The sequence below is a fragment of the Oncorhynchus masou genome, chromosome 1, assembly GCF_036934945.1.
Source record: "Oncorhynchus masou masou isolate Uvic2021 chromosome 1, UVic_Omas_1.1, whole genome shotgun sequence".
Taxonomy (NCBI): Eukaryota; Metazoa; Chordata; class Actinopteri; order Salmoniformes; family Salmonidae; genus Oncorhynchus; species Oncorhynchus masou.
This window is the reverse complement of record NC_088212.1, coordinates 9,732,752-9,758,515: the sequence shown is the minus strand read 5'-3', so window position 1 is coordinate 9,758,515 and position 25,764 is coordinate 9,732,752. Positions and strand designations below refer to the sequence as shown.

Here is a 25,764-nt window from a genome sequence, read left to right as displayed (position 1 = left end):
CTTTCGATACATACCTCAGTATTTCACCCAATTGTCCCTTTATGAAATACACTATATATGTCTGAGTTTCTTGTTGTAAAATAGTTGACAGTAAGAGAGGTTTTAAATTCTTTATTGCCTTAAAAACAGGTTACATTGCAGTGTTAGCACTTAGCAGTGTTTACAAGTAGTGTTCTAATTTTGTTCAGTTGATAATCTTCCTGAAGAAATGTTCAGTGTTTCTCTCCAATAAACCAAGGCTGCTTCCCAAAATGGGACCCTATAGAGCACCACATTGAGTCATCATACCTGGCTGTCAAAAAACAGGGAAATGGTTCCAAACATTTTTACATCATTCATTTTTTTCCCCATGGTAGATTTTTTAGAAACACTTAAAATAAGGGCTGTGTTTCGTGTAGGCTTAGCCTTGTGTGACGTTTTGGTAACTGTGTAAATCTCTTTAGGACAAGGCGACTTTTATCAATATATTCACCCACCCAAAATGAAATGCTAATTAGATGCTAATGTGGCTAACTACAAATGCCATGATGATCTGGATGGGACTGCCGAATCGAGGCAAAGGTAAGAATCTCTGGATTAATCTAATGTTAGCTAAATGTAGTAATGAATAAATTGGCTACATTTCTTTAAATGGTCAATTCTGTGAACTGTCTTGTGCAAGTTTTATATAGAGATGACATGCAGGAGCTTGCAGGGATTTGTAGTTTTGCATGATGCTAACTAGTATTTTCGAAACCTGAGAGTAAATAGTGCCGAATATATTGATGGATCACCTTGTCCGACAGAGATTTGCATGGTTATTAAAATGTCACACCATGGTAAGCCTACATTAAACACAGCCCTTATTTTAATTGTTTCTAAAAATCCACTAAGGGAATAATGAATGGTGGAAAAACGATTGGAACCATTTCCCTGTTTGACCGCTAGGTTTAATGGGTATTATGACACCTCCACTGTGTGGCTCTTTTCCCTTTGTAGAGCAGTGCACTATAGAGTGAATTGGGTACCATTTTGGGCATAACCAAACCAAGCATTTTCAGTGTTAAGAATAAGAGCTGCATCATTTTCTGAAAGACATGAGTCAAGCACAATGCCATTATTAGTGTTTACATATTAAGTAGTATATAGTATATATATATATCTTCATTATTTTGATGTTGAAGGAAATTCCACTCTAAAATGGTTAATAGCTTATACAACATGCACAAACTTACAGGTAAAACAAGAAGCCATGAGCCATTAGCAGACATCACAATTCCTATCACTATAAATCCCTACAACACAACCCAAGCAAGCTGAAGCTGTCAGTAATGCCATTACAAGGACTGTTTGGACAAATACATATCTTGCATCAGAGTGAGTGATATGGCTTGTAACGTGACAGACCTAACAAGATGGATACATTGTCTGTTGACACCCCCCCCCCAAAAAAAAACATAGACTTCTAGAACTCCAGAACAGAGTCGTGGTGAGACAGAGAAGATAGGAAATACACACAATTAACGATATATAAAAAGAAAAATAACTAACATCCGAGCAAGAGGAAAAGTGCAGAGTTAAACAAAAATCAACAAAATGTTAACACATAGCATTAGGATAGTCTCTAATACTCTGAAGACAACTTCAGAGGAGCGTGTCTATTAAAACCATTTATTATGGTTAATCTATTAACCTTCTACCTATGTCACAGTAGTACTCAAAGCTTTGTTGCTGGAGGTGCTCAGAAAATGGAAGAGTGACATCATGCCAAGCTCCTTGTCAATGGAGCTGGCAAGTGCATAAACAGATCTGGGACCAGGCTATGACAAGATATCAATGTTCGCTGTAAAGTTTGACACCAGCTCCCAGATTGTCCTGTATTCTCTGACAACAACCCAGGAAATACTATGCTATAAGCAATAAGGCCCCAGGGGGTGTATTATATAGCTCATGTACCCCGGCTAAGGGCTGTTCCTGCACAACGCAATGCGGAGTGCCTGGACACAGCCCTTAGCCGTGGTATATTGGCCATATACCACAAACCCCCGAGGTGCCTTATTGCTGTTATAAACTGGTTACCAACGTAATTAGAGCAGTGAAAAGTCATATTTTGTCATAACCTGATATGCCACGGCTTTCAGCCAATCAGCATTCAGTGCTCGGACCACCCAGTTTATAATACACTATACACACGTTCATCTGGATCTCCCTGAAACACATCAACAGGCACTCACAGCAAATCCACTGCAACCACTTCAACTAGCGATCCAGGCCAACTTAGAACAGCTGTTCTCAAACACCAACAATAACTCCCAAGCCTGTATTTACGTAGTGCATGTGTCTTCACTTCACAGTAACAATTCCATAGGCATATGTATGTAGCATGTCTGAATAATGCCAAAAATAGTGTTAATTACTATTTCAAAGTAAAACCATTGGCCAATAATCTATTTTTAAACTGCGCTAGGCTTGGGGTCAATTAAGCTTCAATTCTGGAAGTTAACAGAAAAGTCCAATTCCTTTTTGTTGAAAAGCATTGAGGAAATGTTTAATTTCAATTTGAGTGTACTTCCTGAATTGACTACATTGAAATTGACCACAAGCTTGCATTGCACTATTATGGAGGATTACCTCTATATCCATATCCCACTGCATTGGAGGGTAAACTCCAGATCCCATGATGCAAATCTGCATAATGTGTTCAGTTGTTTTGATACCCCATATCCATCTACAAGGCAAAAAAGGTTTGTTCGAAACAGGCCAAAATGATTGGAAGCACAACATTTTCAAGGCAACACTTATGTTTGTTTAAACTGTCAAGACGTGATTTGGTAAAGGGCTGTAGAACAATCAACAGTTCAATAGTGGAGGCCCAACAGATCTGGAATATATCTAACAATACAACCATGCAAAACACAGAAAAAAAATGGTGTTATATATCTTAGAATGTGCAAGTGAAAAGTGGTGTTTTTCAAATGCATACTTAAAACAATGGGGACTAACTTATCTTCCACATTTAGCAAGGGCACCTTCTGATGCCCCCGGCTTGGAACGAAAACACAAAAATACACAACAAAATATAACATGATAGTACATTTTTCCATATACTACTAGCTTATTTCAGTGAATATTTGCTATTTCCAGAAAGTTCCAGAGGACAACAATAAGTAATTCAGACTTTTTCATTAATAATGTTAGAATCTAACTGCTAGTGTGTATAGCAGACGTCACGGTGATTTTCAGGACATATGTTTAAGAAAATGCTGTCAACTTTCTTTGAACTGGAATGCCTTCAACTCTTACAGTAGCACAAACTGCTCAATCTCCACAAATGCAGTCCAGCAAAACTAGGATTAGTGTAATTAGTGTTCTCTTAAGAGTGTCCATTTGTAAATTCACACCAACATGAGCTTAGAAACATAACATTGAAATGTGTATTGTAACATCAACAAATGCCGGTTGGGAAGGTGAGAGAAGGCAGTGGCGAATTGGACGTGAAGCTCATGACTCGTCGTCATGACGTTGGGCTGCCTCAGGGTTTGCCTGTCAGGAGATTATGGAACCAGGTGCTTGCTGATGACGGGTGCTCCTTGCCTTCCTCTGAGGTGTCATAAGGGAGCAGGAACTGGGAGGAGGTGACCGAGGTAGGGCTGCCCAGACAGGTTTGGTCCAGGCCGTCACCATCAGCCTCGGGAGAGTCCTGTATCCAGGAGCACTGGGGCTGGTACCCTCCAAAAGAACCCACAGGGGGCTGAAGGTGCTCCTCGGGGCCAGTTTGGGGCTCCTCGGGGCATGATGCAGACTGCATTTGGGGCCGGTAACCTCCACCGCCAACGCATTGGGATGCATCAGGCTGAGGCTGGAAGTGGGCCATGGGGGCCAGGGAGCAGGCCGAGGTCTGGATGCCGGTGTAGGTAACGTCAGTGTGTCCTGAGTCCATGGAGCCGGTGGAGGAGGCTGAGGAGTCGGAAGCATGAGGACAACGCTGGGAGGAGGAGCCTTCCTCCACCACCTGGTTGTAGTAGCGAAGCGAGGCGGGCTCGTCGGTGTCGGCCGCCTCGTCGCCGGTACCCTCCTCGTCCTCCTCGGGAACGGTCACTAGAGCCTCCTTGCTGGAGTCCCACACAGAGTCCTCCACGATGTGCACCATGCTGTGGGGAGAGGGCTTCACATCCAACGTCCCCTGGAAACAAACACATATTAGTCCTGTGCCTGGCATCGTTTTCCACAAGATGGTGAAGATGGAGAAAGAGAACCCAGTGACTAGAAGGGATTAGGCCACACTGATAGGATAAGAACAGAGAGCTTACCTGTGTTATCCCCCAATCTCCTGGTAGCTTGGGTTCTGGAATCTCAGGGTAGAAGGCCTTCTTCACCCTTTTCAAGAAAAACAAAAAACAGAACATTATACTCTGTTTATAAACTGGGTGGATTGAGCCCTGAATGCTGATTTGGCTGAAAGCCATGGTATATCAGACCGTATACCATGGGTATGACAAAACATTTATTTTTACTGCTTGGGGGTTTGTGATATGGCCAATATACCAAAGCTAAGCGAGGTATCCAGGCACTCTGCTTTGCGCCGTGCATAAGAACAGCCCTTAGCCGTGGTATATTGACCATATACCACACCTCCTCGGGCCTTATTGCTTAATTATAACAGACAATCTGGTGTTGGTGATTTAGTTTACTGGCTCCGGGGTGAAGTTTCCTCTAGGTTCAGATATGGGATCAGCTTCCCCTCCCCCAATCAGATGGCTTTATAACCATTAATGGCCAACAAATGCAAAAGTGACTCAAAATCAGTGCCTCTATGGGCAACTTCAACTCATTCATTTTGACTCTGCCAAAGCAGTGAGAAACACGAGCCTACCATTTCCTCTTCCTGTAGCAAGCGATGGTGATGACGATGAGGAGACAGGTCATGGTGCCCAGAGCAACCAGGATCTCCATGATCAGCCAATAGGCTACAGTAAAGAAAGGGAAATATTAGAGATGCCATGGTGCTGTGCTGGAGAAATAAAAAACTATTTTTTACATATCTTTGCATCCTGGTTCAATCAGAGCAGACTAAAACCACTGCCATGAAACTCACACAATGACAGCTACACATACTAGCAGTCAAATACTAACACATTACTTCCAGCACTGATCAATTCGAATCCAAGAGTACAACAAACAAATGTGAGAGAACATACTGTAGAACAGTGAGACATAGAAACAGCTGTGAGAACATTGACAGAACATACTGTGAGGCCTAAAAACAGCTGTGAGAACTGTGAGAGAATGTCGACAGAACATACTGTAGAACAGTGAGACATAGAAACAGCTGTCAGAACATTGACAGAACATACTGTGAGGCCTAAAAACAGCTGTGAGACATTGACAGAACATACTGTGAGGCCTAAAAACAGCTGTGAGAACTGTGAGAGAATGTCCTAAAAACAGCTGTGAGAACATTGAGAACTGTGAGAGAATGTCGACAGAACATACTGTAGAACAGTGAGACATAGAAACAGCTGTCAGAACATTGACAGAACATACTGCGAGGCCTAAAAACAGCTGTGAGAACATTGAGAACTGTGAGAGAATGTCGACAGAACATACTGTAGAACAGTGAGACATAGAAACAGCTGTGAGAACATTGAGAACTGTGAGAGAATGTCGACAGAACATACTGTAGGGCTCCAGTGAGATGGACACTGTGGCTCCTCCGTCCTCCCCTGCTGCGGTGTAGGCCCTGACAGTGAACTTGTAGGAACCTAGGACCAGGTTCCTGACTGTGTGGTTGGTGAGCTGTGGATCTGTGATGTTGGCTGTCAATCAGAGAGAGAGGAAACATAGATGTTGTCCATGGTTACCACTGGTGAGTTCCTCAGGTTGAGAGGCTTAAAACACAGCCAACTGATATGTCCTTGTTGATGGATGGATGGATGTATGTATGTCACAGGAGGTTGGTGGCACCTTAATTGGGGAGGATTGGCTCGTGTTAATGACTAGAGCGGAATAGTATCAAATAAATCAAACACATGGTTTGATGCCATTCCATTTGCGCCATTCTAGCCATTATTAGCAGTCCTCCCCTCAACAGCCTCCATTGATGTATGTACAGTATATGTATGCATAGATTATGTATGTATGCATGCAATTCCTGGATATGTTAGATGAAATAGCTTTTTAATTTATCATCATAGGCTACCATCTCAGTTGTCTTACTTGGCACTGATTTTTTTTTGTTGAGAGCCCTGATGCTAATGTAAAGTAGGCCGAACTCCATTAAAACCTTTTATTGTTTTGTTGTTATCGAGCAAAATAGATATGCCCCCCCCACACACACACACACAATGTGTCAATTTATCGCGATATCGATTTTGTCCGTATGGCCCAGCTCTATAATACACAGTGTGAGGCAGAGTTTCTCTGATTGCAGCCTTGGGACCTAGCTAGCTCAGACCAGTGTTCCGTCAATCATTAACTGAATGACAAAAATTCCTAAAGTGTCCTACAGTAGGAGAGCTGATCTAAGATCAGTTTTGCCTTTTATATTTATTTGATTTACATAGTAATGAATAACAGACGGGGACGGGGTCTGATCCTAGATCAGCACTCCAACTCTAAGACATTTATAAATCCAGGCCCAGGGGCTATTTCGAAGAATTACCCAGTAGAGTAAAGTCTAAAGGGTTGCCCGGCAGGGTTTGGGGTGAAGGCTTACCCAGTAGTGTGAGGTGGGATGCGTTGGTCAGGTAGACGGTATATCCCAGGATGAAGCCTCTCTGATGCTCCAGTGGAATCTGATCCCAGGTCAGCTGGACGTCAGAGCCCTCCTGGTTGGGTGACAGCCTGGGGACGGTCCGAGACGGGACTGCAAAGGAGGGGAGAGGGAGGGTCAGATGTGACAAGGAGATATTTAAAAGGGATAGTGCACTCAAAACAAATTGTAGTATTTTGTTCATTAGTCTACTGTTGATACTGTCCCATAAAATTGTACATGTCAGCTGTCAGGTTTGCTACTGTAGATGGAGCACTTTTAGTACACAGAAGGAAAAGTGTGGTAATAGAAAATGCATCATATGACGCAAAACACTTCATCAGCATACTTTTTGATTTATCTTCAACTGTTGAGACCATATGTTGTTTTTATTTTGTTTTATTCAGGGGAACACATTGAGACCAGGGAGTCATTTACAATGCTTCCCTGAGGACAACAATACAACCAATTCTAAATGATCCATAAAAATTACATACAGAATCAATACTACAAATTCAAAACACCACAAATACAATTAATTATATTCAGTCCAAACCGTTGCAATTCTCTTTAAATCCACTCAACATTGAAGTCCTAAACTGCCCCCACAGAGCCCAGTTTTCCAAATATGAGGGGCACTAAAACTGAAGGAGGATTTACCAACAGTGGGAAGAAAAAGTACATGAACCCTTTATAATTACCTGGATTTCTACATAAATTGATCATAACATTTTAGGATCTTAATCAAAGTCACAACAATAGACAAACAGTCTGCTTAATAAACTAATAACAAATATAATTGTTCATGTCTTTATTGAACACACTGTGTAAACATTCACAGTGCAGGGTGGGAAAAGTATCTGAACCCTTGGATTTAATAACTGGTTGACCCTCCATTGGCAGCAATAACTTCAACCAAATGTTTTCTGTCGCTACGAATCAGACCTGCACAACGGTCAGGAGGAATTTTGGACCATTCCTCTTTACAAAACTGTTTCAGTGCCACAATATTCTTGGAATGTTTGGTGTGAACTGCTCTCTTGAGGTCATATCACAGCATCTCAATTGGGTTGAGGTCAGGACTCTGACAGGGCCACTCCAGAAGGCATATTTTCTTCTGTTCAAGCAATTATGTTGTTGATTTACTTCTGTGTTTTTGGTCATTATCCTATTTCATCACCCAACTTCTGTTCAATTCAAAGCTTCAATTGGCGGACAGGGCCTTACATTCTCCTGCAAAATGTCTTGATAAACTTCGCATGCCATCCAGGCCCTAAGGCAGTCCCAACCATGATGCCGTCCAGGCCCTAAGGCAGTCCCAACCATGATGCCGTCCCTAAGGCAGGCCCCAACCATAAGGCATGCCGTCCAGGCCCTAAGGCAGTCCCAACCATGATGCCGTCCAGGCCCTAAGGCAGTCCCAACCATGATGCCGTCCAGGCCCTAAGGCAGTCCCAACCATGATGCCGTCCAGGCCCTAAGGCAGTCCCAACCATGATGGAGGCCCTAAGGCAGTCCCAACCATGATGCCGTTGGCAGTCCCAACCATGATGCCGTCCAGGCCCTAAGGCAGTCCCAACCATGATGCCGTTAAGGCAGTCCCAACCATGATGTCGTCCAGGCCCTCCATGATGCCGTCCAGGCCCTAAGGCAGTCCCAACCATGATGCCGTCCAGGCCCTAAGGCAGTCCCAACCATGATGCCGTCCAGGCCCTAAGGCAGTCCCAACCATGATGCTCCCTCCACCACCCGTTACAGTTGGGATGAGGTTGATGTTGGTGTGCTGTACATTTTTTTCTCCACACATAGTGTTGTGTGTTCCTTCCAAACAACTCCACGTTAGTTTCATCTGTCCGCAGAATATTTTGCCAGTAGAGCTGTGGAACATCCAGGTGCTCTTTTGCAAACTTCAGACGTGCAGCAATGTTATTTTTGGACAGCAGTAGCTTCTTCCGTAGTGTCCTTCCATGAACACCATTCTTGTTTAGTGTATTAAATATCGTAGACTCGTCAACAGAGATGTTAGCATGTTCCAGAGATTTCTGTAAATATTTTGCTGACATAAACACATAATTTAAGACAAGCGTAGTGTATTAACGAACAAAATACTCAAATGCATTTTTTTGGAGTAAAATATCCCAGAAAAGACAACTACAATATGCTCAATTGCAGTCATTCAATTGCAGTCATTCAAATTGCCAGCCAACCTACCCAGTTCCTGCATGTACCCATGCCACCTCTCTAGCAGCACCGTGGACTCCGATGAACAGGCATACAAAGAAAACGTGTATCTCACTCCTGCAACAAAGTTCCCTGTGAAGGAGAAAAAAAGCATTTATTGAGACACACTTTGTGATAGACTGGCTTTCTGGCAAATGCAGACGGGCCAGTCTCACGCACTAAATCAAACTATGTAAACTTGAAAAAAAAAAAAAAAAAAAAAAAAAAAAAAAGTTATCTTCCCAGACTCACCGGATTGAACCATGGTGTTGGTGTTGTCCGCTGCCACCCTGGTCCACTCCACATTGCAGTCCTGTGTGCAGCTAGTGTTGTACCAGTCCACCACATAGCCACAGCTAGCGTTAGCATGGGCCACCCAGGACAGGGGAAACCCACTGCCATTGAATGCGACCTTGGAGACGGTGGTGTCCTCTGCGTCTAAAAGATAGGAGTTCAGTCTCATTCCAAGAGACCTAGTTTTCCCAACATGCATCACTTTTAAAGTTACATGTGTAAAGGAGAGAGTGCAAAGGCAAGTATTCATAAATCGGCTCAGAGCAGGAGTGCCCTATCGTTGATGATTTCAAAAGCCAAACTGATCGTAGATCCGGAGTCCTATTCTGAGACGCTGAATTCTGCCCCCCTTTTCCCCCCATTCTTACCTGGCAAGTGTCTGGGGATGACGACCCGTTTCCCCCATTCTTACCTGGTAAGTGTCTGGGGATGACGACCCGTTTTCCCCCATTCTTACCTGGCAAGTGTCTGGGGATGACGACCCTGGGGATGATGACCCGTTTTCCCCCATTCTTACCTGTTTTCCCCATTCTTACCTGGCAAGTGTCTGGGGATGACGACCCGTTTTCCCCCATTCTTACCTGGTAAGTGTCTGGGGATGACGACCCGTTTTCCCCCATTCTTACCTGGCAAGTGTCTGGGGATGACGACCCGTTTTCCCCCATTCTTACCTGGCAAGTGTCTGGGGATGACGACCCGTTTCCCCCCATTCTTACCTGGCAAGTGTCTGGGGATGACGACCCGTTTCCCCCATTCTTACCTGGTAAGTGTCTGGGGATGACGACCCGTTTCCCCCCATTCTTACCTGGCAAGTGTCTGGGGATGATGACCCGTTTCCCCCCATTCTTACCTGGTAAGTGTTTCCCCCATTCTTACCTGGCAAGTGTCTGGGGATGACGATTCCCGGGTAAGTGTCTTTCCCCCATTCTTACCGGGTAAGTGTCTGAGGATGATGACCCGTTTTCCCCCCGTTTCCCCCCATTCTTACCGGGTAAGTGTCTGAGGATGATGACCCGTTTTCCCCCATTCTTACCGGGTAAGTGTCTGGGGATGACGACCCGTTTTCCCCCATTCTTACCTGGTAAGTGTCTGGGGATGACGACCCGTTTCCCCCCATTCTTACCTGGTAAGTATCTGGGGATGACAACGTTCGCTGGGAGGGAGACTCCTGCAGGATTCCGAGCGGTGACCGTGACCGTGACTTTACTCCCGCGGTCAGTCACGTTGATGGGGAGACTATACACGCTCTGGGGAAGGGTGAGAGTCTGTTGGCTGTTCTCCTCGGGGCTCCACAGGATCACCTCATAACCGCTGATCTGGCCGTGGCTCTCGCTCTTTGTTAGAGGCTTGAGGAGAAATGGATAGCCGGTGAGGAGAACATTCAGGAACAGTTTTGCAGACAGATTAAGGCTCGCGCTCGACAAAAAAAATATGCTTCATGGAGTATTTCTATTGAAAGTGCTTTTAAATCCAGGACTAGTATTGTAGCTACTTTCTCACAGGACCACTCACACACACAGAAACCCAGAATATTATGATAAGCAGCTAGGTAGTACTCACTTTCCACAAAACACGGCCTATGTTGTCGCTGTCCATCCACAGCCATATGTCAGGAGCAACAGGGCCTGGCACAGGAGGGAAAAAAAGAGCTTAAAAGATGGGAATCCTTAATGGTGAAACTGCCACGGCCGTTGGTGACATTACAACAAAGACGTTACTGCAAACAATGAACACTGCTTTCCCCACTGACACGCGTGACAGAACAGCAGCATATGTACTGCAACATGTTTTACCATGATGCACCATGCTCCCTAGCACTGCTTCCTCAACAAAACAAAAACAGTAACAACAGTAGTGGAGCCGCTAGTGGCGCCGTTTCCCTACTGCAGAATTCCATCTTTAAAAAAAGTGTTTAGTTCTGTATTTCAGTGTTTTCCTCATTGTCTAATGAAAGCAGTATGTGTGGAAACAGCAACGCCATGTAACCAAACATATCAATGCGTCATGACCAGGTCAAAGGTCAATGGAATGTCAAGTCTCATTTCAGAGTTAAATGTTACTGTGATTGTTTTTGCATTTCTTTGAGATGTTTTGTATGATTTATATATAATCTCTGTGGGTGTATACCTCTGTATAGCATTTCATCTCAATACCACTATTTATATTGAAATTAAATAATGTTCACAAAAATATCTCCAATGACAGGGGTGTGTGCTTACGGTCCATTTTGGTTTGGAAACTCAGCGCCAAACTCCACTCTCCCCATTTCCAGAAGTTCTTCTGGGATCCACAGCGAACCTTAACGCTGTACTTTTCGTCGGGCTGCAGGTCCTTCAGTACCACTGTGTTCAGTCCGTAACCAGTGTAGGTTTGCTAGACACAAAGCCATAAGCATACAATAAATTATTTCAATGTCATACACCTATTCACATGATCCTTTCCTACATGTTTTCATGGTTACTGCCTCGTTGAAATAGAATTGAATAAAGGTGGTAGTGGTCGAATGTCTAACTCTTTACCTCCTTACTCTCTGTACTCTCTTATAATTTAAATAACATTCCAAAAATGTATCACACACATTTGCTAGGACGTTTGGAAACATCAGGGACATTGGATTACATCCATTTTTGAGGTTGATGCTAAATCATGCTAGCTACTGCCTGTAGCAAAAGGTAAACAACATATTATTGTGGATGCTGTCACTACTGGCTTACAGAGACAACTCAAGGTAAGATTAAAAGGACCCGTTTGCTTTTTTTCAATCAAATCTCCATTTGATGTAAATGGCATGTTATAAACGTGCCCAGACAGACACCTGTTTTGCGATTTCACTTAGCTGGTAAGTTTCTCAAAACCAAGTGAAATCGCAGAAAAAGAAAGAAAGAAAGAAATAAACAAACTTGCCCTTTTAATGTAACCCAAACATGTATATTGGATAAATAATCCCCTTTCAGTCCACTCACCGTGCTGCTGTTCAAGTGGCTGGTCCGTTGCACCTGGCAGATAAGGGACAGCCTCTCGAAACCCTTATCCTTCCAGAGCCAACCCACACTGGCATTCCAGCTATAGACCTCTGGGGTGGTCAAATTCACAGGGGCCACTGGGCGGACTGGCAACAACATTACATTCAAAAGAGTGTGTAAAGACCTCGCTCTGCTGATGCTGTGGACTTGTTGTATTGAGGTTTACATACAGTCATCTAATATGAATCATATTTAGTAATAATGAGACTGTATCGAACAGTAGCACTGACCTCTGTGACCCAGCTCGGCTGTGTCTGTAAGCCTGAACTCGCCCAGCAGGTTGCGTGCGACTAGGGTCCAGTTCCCATCCCACTGCTCCAAACCACAACGCATGTTGCTGTTCCTGGCTTTGGGGCAGTTCCTGAACATTGCAATGGCAATGAAAAGTGATGAAAGCAGACATTATTGGAAATGGCATCCTATTTCCTATACAGTGCACTACTTTAGACCAGGACACACCCTGTTCCCTATATAGTGCACTACTTTAGACCAGAACCCTATGGCACCCTATTTCCTGTACAGTGCACTACTTTAGACCAGGACACACCCTGTTCCCTATATAGTGCACTACTTTAGACCAGAACCCTATGGCACCCTATTTCCTATACAGTGCACTACTTTTGACTAGAGGCCATTTGCAACACAGACATATCTAAAGATGCAATATGTAACTTTATTTGTGCGATTCAACCAAATTCACATAAGAAATGTGAGTTATAAGATTTGTCATTCACATTGGAAAGTCTAAGAAGCGGTAGATCTATGTGCACTATTTCTCTGCTTCCCATGCTTAAGATTCATTTTTGCCTCTTTTACTTTCAGTTTTGTACACCACTTTCAAACAGCTGAAAATAAAATAATTTGGTTATTGAAAATATATTTCACAGCAGTTATGATGGTACAATGATTCTCTACACTCCTGAGTGCTTATTTTCTCACATAAACTGAAATTAGGCGAATTATTCAAATTTTAGCAACCAGGAAATGGCAGAGTGATTTCTGCATATTCCACCTTCAGGGAAACACAGAGGATGAAAGGTGAATGTTTAAGACTGTACCTTCCATTCAGGGTGTAGTACGTCTGCCGGGTCATTCCAAACAGGTAGGTATCTCTGCCCTTTGACCACTGACAGTCCACAGAGATCAGGTCATGGGTTTCACACACCAAGTCACTGGGCAGAGGGGGGTCTAGAGATGGTGGGGGGGGGGGGGGAAGAGAGATATGGTCAAGGAAAATCTCAACATGTTTAGCCAATAGGTATTCACATACAATAGATAAGACATACAACGCAAATTAGCCGCGATTGATTCACTACTAGTGAAAGTTTAGGGTTTGCATGTAGGGAATTCTACATTGAACACGACAGTATGAGAGAGTAGAAGCAACACTACAAAGTGGACTTACACCCCACAAAGACAACAGCGCCGGCGATAATCATTTTCTTCTCGTTGCTGCAGACCACATTGGTCCCGGAGGGGTTGGACGGGCCCAGATTGGTCATCGTGGTAGCGTAGGTCCGCCTACTCAGCATGTTCTCTTTCATGAGTGTGTCTTTGTACCACAGGCTTCCAAACTGTTGACCCTCTTCCACGATGCAGCAGAACGTCATGTTGCTGCCCACGGGAACCGTTTTCCCCTCTGGGTACATTTGTGAGTCTGTGTTGTCCGGGAGGTCCAACCCTGGGAGAAGAAACAAAATGGAGATCAAAATGGAATGGTGGACATCACCAATGGTACGGTCGCTGACTGAACATTGAAGAGGCCCTCTTATTTAGCTGTTTTAATGCAAATTTCCTGCAATACACGACTTGAACATAACAAAATCAATAAAATACTCCTGCCTGTCGAGCTGTTATCTTTTACACACACACACACACACAGTTAGTTATATATATATACTTAGGTTGGAGTCATGAAAATGAACAAACTATAGTTTTGGCAAGTCGGTTAGGACATCTACTTGGTGCATGACAAGTAATTTCAACAATTGTTTACAGACAGATTATTTAACTTATAATTCACTGTATCACAATTCCAGTGGGTCAGAAGTTTACATACACTAAGTTGAATGTGCCTTTAAAGAGCTTGGAAAATGTCAGAAAATGACGTCATTAGAAGCTTCTGATAGGCTACTTGATATCATTTGAGTCATTGAGAGGTTTACCTGTGGATGCATTTCAAGGTCTACCTTCAAAAACTCAGTGCCTCTTTGCTTGACATCAAAAGAAATCAGCCCCAAAAATTGTAGACCTCCACAAGTCTGGTTCATCCTTGGGAGCAATTTCCAAACGCCTGAAGGTACCACATTCATCAGTATAAACACCATGGGACCACACAGCCATCATACCGCTCAGCAAGGAGACGCGTTCTGTCTCCTAGAGATGAACGTACTTTGGTGTGAAAAGTGCAAATCAATCCAAGAACAGCAGCAAAGGACGTTGTGAAGATGCTGGAGGAAACAAGTACAAAAGTATCTATATTCGCAGTAAAACGAGTCCTATATCGACATAACCTGAAAGGCCGCTCAGCAAGGAAGAAGCCACTGCTCCAAATCTGCCATACAAAAGGCCAGACTACGGTTTGCAACTGCACATGGGGACAAATATCTTACCTTTTGGAGAAATGTCCTCTGGTCTGATGAAACAAAAATAGAACTGTTTGGCCATAATGACCATCGTTATGTTTGAAGGAAAAGGGGGAGGCTTGCAAGCCGAAGAACACCTTCCCAACCGTGAAGCACAGGGGTGGCAGCATCATGTTGTGGGGTGCTTTGCTGCAGGAGGGACTGGTGCAATTCACAAAATAGATGGCATCATGAGGGAGGAAAATTATGTGGATATATTGAAGCAACATCTCAAGACATTAGTCAGGAAGTTAAAGCTTGGTCACAAATGAGTCTTCCAAATGGACAATGACTCCAAGCATGCTTCCAAAGTTGTGGCAAAATGGCTTAAGGACAACAAAGTTAAGGTATTGGAGTGGCCATCAGAAAGCACTGACCTCAATCCCATAGAAAATTTGTGGGAAGAACTGTGCGAGCAAGGAGGCCTACAAACCCGACTCAGTTACACCAGCTGGGCCAAAATTCACCCAACTTATTGTGGGAAGCAATTGTGGGAAGCAATTAAACAATTTAAAGGCAATGCTACCAAATACTAATTGAATGTATGTAAACTTCTGACCCACTGGGAATGAAATGAAAGAAATAAAAGCTGAAATAAATCATTCTAAACTTCCGACTTCAACTGTACACACACATACATATATATACACATATGTGACAGTATAGCTTCAACCCCTCTCCTCACCCTGACCTGGGCTCAAACCAGGGACCCTCTGCACACATCAACAACTGACACCCACAAAGAATCGTTACCCATCGCTCCACAAAAGCCGCGGGGGGGAACAACTACTTCAAGGTCCCAGAGCGAGTGACGTCACCGATTGAAACGCTATTAGCGTGAACCCCGCTAACTAGCTAGCCATTTCACATCGGATACCTATACACACACACACACACACACACACACACACACACACACACACACACACACACACACACACACACACACACACACACACACACACACACACACACACACACGGTATTATTACTTTAAGTTTACACTGAATGTTTGTTTTTTTACTGTGTGGACATAGGCGGCCACAAGAAAACACTTAGGCGACCCGTCCAATACTTTTCTATGCAGAAGAAACCCTGATTATGGCAGCAGAGGCCTGCCCCACTGTAAAAACACTCTATTTATTCCAGAGGGGCAATTAGTTTGAGTAGGTCTGCAACAACCACGACACCATACCACACCCATCCACTCACATCGTCATCAAATCCTCCTAAACTACCAGACATTACTGGCATCTAAAAAGGCATCAAAACAATTCTGTCCATAAAAAGGACATGTACGGCTCACCACACCTATTGTTTTCCAGAGTACATAATGCTATTGGTGAAAATGCGATATTCCTGTTTTATGCAAAATTCCAGAAACTTTCCCCAAAAGTCCCCAGGTTTTCCAGAAATTCTGGTTGGAGGATTCCGGATATGTGCTCATTCCCGTCTGATTGCGTGAATCTTACCCTCCTCTAGGAAGAACAACATATAGGGAGTTGTTCAAGCCCCCCCCGTGTGCAGAGAGAGACCAACCTGGAAGTATCTGTTGAGAACTCCATTCGCTGACATCTTGGCCGTCTCTGGAGCGTACTTTGACCGACAGAGAGGTACACTCCAGGGGTACTGGAGAGGTCCAGTTCCATTGGTGCTTCCCTGTGCTCTGGTCTTCTGTTACACCCACTGTTTCCTACCAAAACAAATAGGTCGCGTTGTTAAGACGTTGGCTTTCCTGAGCGGGAGACCAGGGTTCAGATCACACCCATGACAAAAGCACGTGCTCCAGTCAAGAGACACGACTGAAGAGCAAGACACTACAAGTGAACATGTAGTCTGCCGACGCTAAGAAAGCGTAAAGGATCTGTTAAAATATACTTAAAAAAATTAAAACACAGTCTTGATCAAACATAATACTTCACTCACATTCAGCACCATCTCCATGAGTTCAGTGAGTAGAATCTCCACATCAAAGGTAGAGGCGTGGCCATCCTCCCATGTGACCGATAGCGTTCGTGTTTCCTTGTCTGCATCCAGCCTCACTTGCTGTGGAGGTGCGAGTCCTGCAGACCCATCGACAGTTTGAAAACCCAAATACAGAGCGCTTCAGTTAGTGACTCTATCAAGTCCTGAGCATCAATATTATCTGATAATAAAACAATATGGCGCTTTATGACTTGTTATGTGCATGTAACCTTTCTAAAGTCTTATTAAAAGGCTTATATCATATGTTATAAACACTAATCCCATCTGACTGGATAGACTTACCACTGGCCTGGCTCTCTGTGACCCCCAGGAGCAGAATGCAGAAGAACAGACTTGGCATGGTGGTTAAGTTAGATCCTTCCAGGTGATGCAGTCTGTGGTTTACTGCAACAGCAGTTGAGACATGGCAACGGGAGACAACAGCACTTCCCTGTCGACACACACAATAAGATAATATTAGAATAAAATTCAAATATGAATAAAAAGAGCCTTAGTCTCTCCATCACGTAATTTATCATGTGATTTACCTGAGACCCCAAAATTACAATGCCAGTTACAGACACCCTGTAATGACGCGGCACAAGTCGGCGTGGTTGTTCTGACTTGAATTCAGCAGAGCCACTTCAATTTGAGAGAAAAAGTAGCAACAAATATTAGACTATTACGTACAAGAGAATGTAATGTTTTCTTTAAAGTCTACAAAAAAATGCTGTGACCAGCATAAATATACAACTAGCAGCTGCACTAGTAAAAAAATGTCATGGACAAATTGTTCCCATTTCCCCTACAGTAGATTTGCATGCAGTAGCCTAGCTCTGGCACAATGCCTTAGTACACATCCCTTTACAAAGAGAGCAGAGGGAACTCGTAAGCTCTTTGTATAGCCTAATAATTAACAAGATACAAGCTTGTTATGATTAACCTAACAAAATGTGGAAGAAGTAAAGAGGTGTGAACAATATTTTGGATGACTTGACTTGCTTCTGCTTAAAATGTCATTAAATTGCTAGATTTGTTTTGAGAAACGTCAGACTGTAAATACATGCATGTGAATAAGTTTAAGTGAGCTTTTAGTGGACAGTGATAGGCCTATGAAGATCAGATTCTTCATTATTCCATTACACATGAACATAGCCAGATGTGTTTACTGCAGTGGTACATATGTGGGATCTCAACATGATCAGACTTGTGTTGCTGAGAATGTTCCTACACAACAAGAAATGTAAACTTGTACTGTATTCGAGGTTTAAAACAACTTTAAAAAGGCTTATAAAATTTGCAATTTCAACTTTAAAATGTCAAGACTTGATTTGTCCTAAGGATTGTTCCATGTCACATCAGCAATCTCATATTGTTCTGAAATCGTTTCTGTAGTTAGAAACAGAAAAGATTAGCATTCAAATCTTTGAATCTCTGAGAAAGCAATTAATTATGTTAATTGATGGCACCCAAATTGACCATTTTAATTTATAGAATTCACATAATATTCAATAGATAGAGTACCTAATATCTGATTTGGGCTAAGATTTTTTCTTACAATGAGTAAGACATGGGGAAAACAAAGAAATGGTCAAAAGCCAATGAGTAATTAGTATCAGGTCTCTATGTCTGACGTGTAGTATTGTTTCTTCATACTATTGTTCGGTTCTAAATAAACAGAGAAAAAACCTTGCAAACAGGATACATGTTTTGGGATATTTTTTATTCTATACAGGTTTCCTTCTTTTCACTCTCAATTAGGTTAGTATTGTGTAGTAACTACAATGTTGTTGATCCATCCTCAGTTCTCCTATCAGAGCCATTAAACTGTTTTAAAGTCACCATTGGCCTCATGGTGAAATCCCTGAGCTGTTTCTTTCCTCTCCGGCAACAGAGTTTGGAAGGACGCCTGTATCTTTGTAGTGACTGGGTGTATTGATACACCATCCAAAGTGTAATTAATAACTTCACCGTGCTCAAAGGAATAACCAATGTCTGCTTTATAAAAAATATATACCCATCTACCAATAGGTGCCCTTCCCTGATCTTTATGGTTGAATCTGTGTTTGAAATTCATTGCTCGACTGAGGAGCCTTACAATTATCTGTATGTATGTATGTATGTATGTATGTATGTATGTATGTATGTATGTATGTATGTGTATGTATGTATGTATGTATGTATGTATGTGTGGGGTACTGAGATGAGGTAGTCTTTCAAAAAAATCACGTTAAAGACTATTATTTAACACACAGAGAGTCCATGCAACTTATTATGTGACTTGTTAAACACATTTTTACTCCTGAACTTATTTAGCCTTGTCGTAACAAAGGGATTAATACTTATTGACTCAAGGCCAGAAATGTCTAAAAACAGAATTCCATATTAAGGGGGTATTTTTGTTTAGGCCAGGTCAATTTAATACATATTCAATTCAGGGTGTAACACAACAAAATGTGTTACACCCTGAGTAAAGGGGTGTGAATACTTTCTGAAAGCCTTGTAAACACAACAGTTTCAATGACTAATTGGTGTGCTGTGTCCGTGGGTGGCTTTTTACCAGGTTTTTTTGGATTCCTCATGTCTAACTCGTTGTAATAAAAAGGTTTGGTCCAAATCGGTACTTTATTTATTTATACCCCAAATTCAATTGTTACTGTCTTATCGCTGCAACTCACGTAGGGACTCGGGAGAGGCGAACCATGCGTCCTCCAATACACAACCCAACCAAGCCACACTGCCTCTTACCAGTGCGCATCCAACCCGGAAGCCAGACACACCAATGTGTCGGAGGAAGCAGCGTGCACTGTGCACAGCCCGCCACATGAGTTGCTAGTGCACAATGAGACAAGGATATCCCTGCAAGGCCCTCCCGAACCTGGATGACAGTGGTCCAATTGTGCGGTCGTGGCCAGCTGCGACAGAGCCTGAGCTCGAACCCAGAGTCTCTGGTGGCACAGCTAGCACTGCGATGCAATGCAGTGCCTTAGACCACTGCGCCACCCGGGAGGCCCCACTTTTTTTATTGAATATTATATGAATCCACAAATAATGCTGCAGGAATGCTAAATCTTATCTGTTTCTAAGAAGAGAAACAATTTCAGAACAATCAGATGGTGGGTGTCAGAATCATCGTTCTTGTACTTTTTGAAGTGGAATGACCCCAAATAAATAAAACAACTGTATCAACCCCTCCTCCCCAAAAATGGCCATTAATTATAATCCACATATTAATTCACATTTCCTGTTGATCCAGGAATATTTTCATGCTGTAGCAAACTGGCTCAAATTAAGATCCGACAGCTGTTAACTGTATCCTGGTCCCAGATCTGTTGGTCCTATCATGTCAATTCACTGTCATACCAGACATACAAGGAGTTGAGATGATAGCAGAAACAGTTCTGGGAGCGGGCTATAAAATGCCCTTAGGTGCGACGCATCTATGTGCTCAAGACAGAGATTTGGGGTTAAATCAACATTGTGTTGTGATGTTGTCATGACTCCACTCCAGTTGGTCCAGTTCCCTGGGACAAGCTTGAGCAGGCCTATCATCCTGCATTACAATGATAACACAACCGTAACTTAAAGGAGTGTCCATCTCTTCCAAACCCATTAAAGGAACATTGTAGGCAGTTAACTGGGTTTGCTATTATTAGAAAATATAAGACTGTACAGGTGAGGTTAAATAGAGCCCAGCCCTAAAGCAGATCTCCCTTCTGAACAATGAAAAAGACATGGGGCAGTAGGTAGCCTAATGGTTAGAGCGTTGGACTAGTAACCGGAAGGTTGCAAATTCAAATCCCCGCGCTGACAAGGTAAAAATCTGTTGTTATGCCCCTGAACAAGGCAGGGCATTGACAATAAGAATCTGTTCTTAAATGACTTACATTGTTAAATAAAGGTAAAATATAAAAACCATGCATTGCATGGTTTGGTCCACACATCCCCCAGAAATGAACAAGGTCTCTCTAGTCTACAGGTGTATAATAAAGTGACCCTTCACATCCAAACAACCTCAGAATTCTGTGGAAAATGACATGCTGAAGACCGAAGTGATAAAACACACAAGCACAAAGTCCCATAAGGAGAAGGAAGTACAAATGCAGTGTAGAGGAACCAATATTGGCTGCTATGTCTACTCCTCTTACAGCATCAAATGCCTAGAGACCACAATCACCACAACTAATTGCTTTCGATAAGAACCATGTTCCGTAATGCATTTCTGTGGAACCAAGGATGTGAAACAGTATGCTTCTGTTTTAATGGAAAGAGCAGATCAAGTCCTTGGCAGTCTTAGGAACATGATCAACTAATTCGTTTCCTTCCTTCCTCCCTTCCTGTTCTCTTTCTGGGGAAAATACAACTCACTATCAGACAGAATAATAAGGCTAGCACGTATCCTAAATGAAAAGGGGTATAATTTCAAAAGCTTGCAGCAGCACCTCACTTGAACACGGAACTATTCTTCCACTTGTGTAAATAATCAGCCGAGTGAGAAAAAACAACATGGTCATTGCATTTTTAAATACACAAGTCGAACAATTCACACAGCATCCTTTTTACGCATTTTAAGTCATGTTGAGTCAGAGCTGGGATGCTAGAGGAAAGCCTAATTAATGATCAGTTTAAACTCTGTACTATAAGTACTCCATCTTGAAAACAGTGCTAAAATGCTAAATTGACCATTGAACAAGTTACCAAAATATTGTTTTTGAGTAAACTGATCCGTTCCTCCCATTCTAGATCCACTTAATAGTATTTTCATCTACCCTACATGCACTAGCTTGTTAGTTGACACTATTCAGTGATAAATACCTATTGTAAATCAACACACGTTGAGGTAGCTAGCATGTGTTCAAGTAGAGAGGTCGTAACGGGCCATTCCATTTAGCAATCCAAAACACCAGTGGGTACTGTTAACATTGTATTTCGTAATTTAGTTTCGTTAAAATAAATGTAAATTCTGGAGATTTTTAAAATGTAAATAATGGTTGAATATGAGGTATTAAGGATATTAATGCAATTGTAGTGTGGGGGGGCTACCTAGCCATCTATCGTTACCTGCCTATTAAAATTAGCTAGATCTGTTTTTGATACCTGTTTTACTAAACTAACGTTAGCTATGTTCGTATTCAAATAGCTAACCATAAATTAATAGAAGTAAATGGTTAGCAAACTCATGATAGCCAGTAAGGTTAGTTATGATTATAATAATACATTGTATTTCAAAACATGCCATGGCCTTTACTTTAGCTAACGGTTTATAATTTGGCTGATTTTAGATCAGTAGCTAACGTTAGGCCTTGGTGCTACCTAAACACCAATGATTCTGTACAAAATGTATCTAGACCAACACCATAATAATAACAACCTCACTATAACGTTAGCTAACTAGTTTATAGTTTAACTCAATTATACTAGGCTACTTGCCAGCAAGCTATATTTAGCTTTCTAGCTAACTCCGTTACACGCAGACATGATGTTGTTTCATGTTATGGAGAGCGCGTCAACCCAATAATAATACAAAAAAATATCCGACATTACCTTACACCGACCTGGGATCACGTAGTAGATCGTTTTTTTATATAACAATTAACCTTTTTAATGATCAACAACCGGTGGATATTAGATATAAAAACAAATGTAAAGAGAGAGTTGAAATGTGAGTTTCAACAAGCTAGCTGTCTTGTCAAGCTTCTCCGTGAGTACAGAGAATTCAGAATTCCAGAATGTCGGATTTACTGGAAAAGGCGTACGATACACGTCCGATTCCATTTCGGTGACGAGCCTCCCTTCCCTACTCGTTTGTTCCTTAGCTGGTTTGCAAATCTGAGGTTATTTGAAAGGTAAGATCAATATGGTGATGGATACATACATTATCTTGATTGGCCATCGAATTAATTTGATATATTAAGAGCTTTCAAGTCCAGTGCATCAAAGGGATTGCAGAATAAGAGGCTAGAGACTGAAATGGAACTGGGCCTGAAAACGTCAAATTGGCGACAACTGGAGAACATTTCCGGTCTGACCTATATTGAATAATTTTATTGACCATCCACTTTGCTGACGTTAGATCATTTTCCTTTGCCGTAGTATTTCAGTGTCCAAAGGAAAGCACGAGTCGCACTGGATTGGTTATTACTGGGGGATGTTGGTTATGTAATTATGTGCACGACCACAAATCACACATCTGTAATTTAAATTTCGTCCTTATCTGTAATATCGGTCATTTTTTACATAGGAGAGAAATAACAACAGTTTATTGACTAACTCCACTGAGGTCCTCTGATAATACTAGTCCCGTGCAAATCGACATCCATGTGTTTTGAGAGAAAGTGCACTTTCTCCTTCATAGCCTAAAAATGCATCTCAAGTGCAAGTGCGCTTTTTAGCTCACATCTGCAAGTTGGGGCCATTTAGGACGTCTTCTACTGCGGATCGCGAAACTATCCAAATTATTATAATTACACTTCCTCAATCTATATATTATGGCGACACTATACCGAGGATGCTTCGGTATGGTTTAGAAACTTGGGAGCCAAACTGGAGTTATTAGTGTTTCCTGTTATCACGTAGACATGTTGAAATATCTTCACGCCTAGATAAAAAAAACGTCCAGGCTTCAGTCATAACTGTCCATTTTTTTTAAATTACTTATTGCAGGAGGCAGTTAAAACATTTTTTTTTAATAATCGCCGACTGGAATAATGGGAATTCTATGGTAATAATTACATCCAACGTAATACTAGTCCCGCGCGAAAATGGTTTTCACTGCTTTATCAGACCAAATTACAGAGATAATTTTCGTTAAATGAATATAGTGCAAGTTATTTTTTTTGCATTCTTAAGACCTTCCGCTTCGTTTACACAGGCAGTCCAATGCCATGTTTAGCTACTATCGGAAACTCGGAACCTCCGAGTAAAAATTAACATAAGTTATCTGCTTAGAGCTTCATATTGGTTGATTCTGATACTTTCCAAGTGGTAAACTCGGGATCATCTTTATAAAACGAGATAGCAAGTCGAAATGTCAGAGTTGCATAGTTCCGACTAGTATTTGAACGCCGCACAATTCTGTTTGTTTGCTACTGATTGGTCTTTTGACTATAATTGGGTAATATATCCGAATTACGCCTCCTGTGTACACAAACTAAACGCTTCACTTGCTTGGCAGAGCTTTCTATTTCCTTGTTGTGATGTCGGAAATACAACTTTTTTTCATCTGTTTGGCTCCCGAGTGGTGCAGTGGTCCAAGGCACTGCATCACTGCAGTCCTTGGTTCAAATCCAGACTGCATCACATCCAGTCGTGATCGGGAGTTGCATAGGGCGGAGCACAATTGGCGTCATCTGGGTTTGGCCAGGGTTGGCCATCATGGTAAATAAGAATTAGTTCATAACTGACTTACCCAGTTAAATGTTATTTTTGGGCGGAACAATTCTTCAACCAATAAGATTTTACCTAGCTTGATAAGCTAACATTTTTTTAAATGTAATAACAAAAAACAAAAAATGGGCAAGTCAGTTGAGAAATCATGTGACTAAACTGAATAAATTGAAGAAGAAACTACAGTACACTATGAAACAAAGATAAATAACATAAAGAATGATAGTAAATTTTTTTGGAGCGCCTTAAATTAAATTGTGAAAAAAGGCAAACTCGGCTCCATCTTTCATTGAATCAGATGGCTCATTCATCACAAAACTGACGGATGTTGCCAACTACTTTAATGATTTTTTTCATTGGCAAGATTAGCAAATTTAGGCATGACATGCCAGCAAATAATGCTGACACTACACATCCAAGTAAATCTGACCAAATTATGAAAGACAAGCATTGTCATTTTGAATTCTGTAAAGTGAGTATGGAAGAGGTGAAAAAAGTATTGTTGGATATCAACAATGACAAGCCACCGGGGTCTGACACCTTGGATGGAAAATTACTGAGGATAATATCGGATGATATTGACACTTCTATTTGCCATATTTTCAAATTAAGCCTACGAGAAAGTGTGTGGCCCCAGGCCTGGAGGGAAGCAAAAGTCATTCCGCTACCAAAGAATAGTAAAGCCCCCTTTACTGGCTCAAATAGCCGACCAACCAGCCTGTTACCAACCCTAACATTTTATTTTACCAGATACAATGCTATTTTACAGTAAACAAAAAAGCTTACAATGTATTCTATAATTTCTACCGTTCTGTGAGCCAGCTATGATTTTCCCTGTTGCCTTGGCAGCAGCTAATGGGGATCTCTAATAAATAAATACAAATATAAATATAAATGTGGTACAAATATTGCACTACAGGAAAATATATTGATTATGGGTCTATAAATCCAAGGTTCAGTCTACTCATTAGAGTCCACAGTATCCAGTTTTGAACAAATATTTACGTCTCTCAAACTCAACTCTGGATCTCGAAGACAGTTCCACTGCATTTTTTCATTGTTCCCCTCTAATTTAGAACTGGAACACCAGGTGAGTGCAATAAATTACCGGTTAGAACAGAAAATCAGCATGCTCCGGACCTCGTAGGGTAAGAGTTGAATACCCCCTGATCTAGATCATAGACCCAGGTACACAAAAACTAACATGGGACAGGACTCTTATTCTGAAGGATTCCAAAAATCTGTGACTCGGAAGTCCCTAATTATTTTGCTGGCATTGCAGCGATAGTGCCAATCTGACCTCCATTATGCCAGCAAGAATAAGCAAGACCTAGCAAGACTAGAGCTCACCAGTTTGTAGACCTAAAACCTGGAAATGAGTTACCTATGGTTCGTTCTGCCATTCCTATGTGAAAAATTCATGGGGAACGAAAAGGGGTTTTGGGATAAACACCGAAAATAGGGTCTGAGGTTAACACAGGCTTAGGAGATCTGATACATTCTACTCAGGAGCACCTCTGAC

General features: G+C 42.0%; 1 protein-coding gene across 4 annotated transcripts; it reads right to left on the bottom strand.

The window, feature by feature from the left end:
• Nucleotides 1-96: 96 nt before the first annotated feature.
• lifra (LIF receptor subunit alpha a) lies at nt 97-22,593 on the bottom strand. Of its 4 annotated transcripts, none has more exons than XM_064936330.1 (19): nt 22,401-22,593; nt 17,405-17,498; nt 17,160-17,307; nt 16,818-16,954; nt 16,431-16,584; nt 13,673-13,948; nt 13,326-13,455; nt 12,498-12,628; nt 12,208-12,353; nt 11,464-11,617; nt 10,805-10,869; nt 10,368-10,590; nt 9,203-9,388; nt 8,942-9,043; nt 6,695-6,844; nt 5,658-5,795; nt 4,853-4,946; nt 4,290-4,356; nt 97-4,162 (listed from the first exon to the last, which is right to left on the bottom strand). In XM_064936330.1, the coding sequence occupies exons 3-19, from the start codon at nt 17,215-17,217 to the stop codon at nt 3,512-3,514; spliced, it is 2,862 nt and encodes a 953-aa protein (XP_064792402.1). In that variant the 5' UTR covers nt 17,218-17,307; nt 17,405-17,498; nt 22,401-22,593; the 3' UTR covers nt 97-3,511. The 4 variants fall into 4 exon arrangements, with proteins under 4 accessions (XP_064792402.1, XP_064792449.1, XP_064792349.1 ...); XM_064936377.1 differs by having other exon boundaries at nt 17,160-17,302; XM_064936277.1 differs by lacking the exon at nt 17,405-17,498.
• Between the last annotated feature and the right edge of the window lie 3,171 nt (nt 22,594-25,764).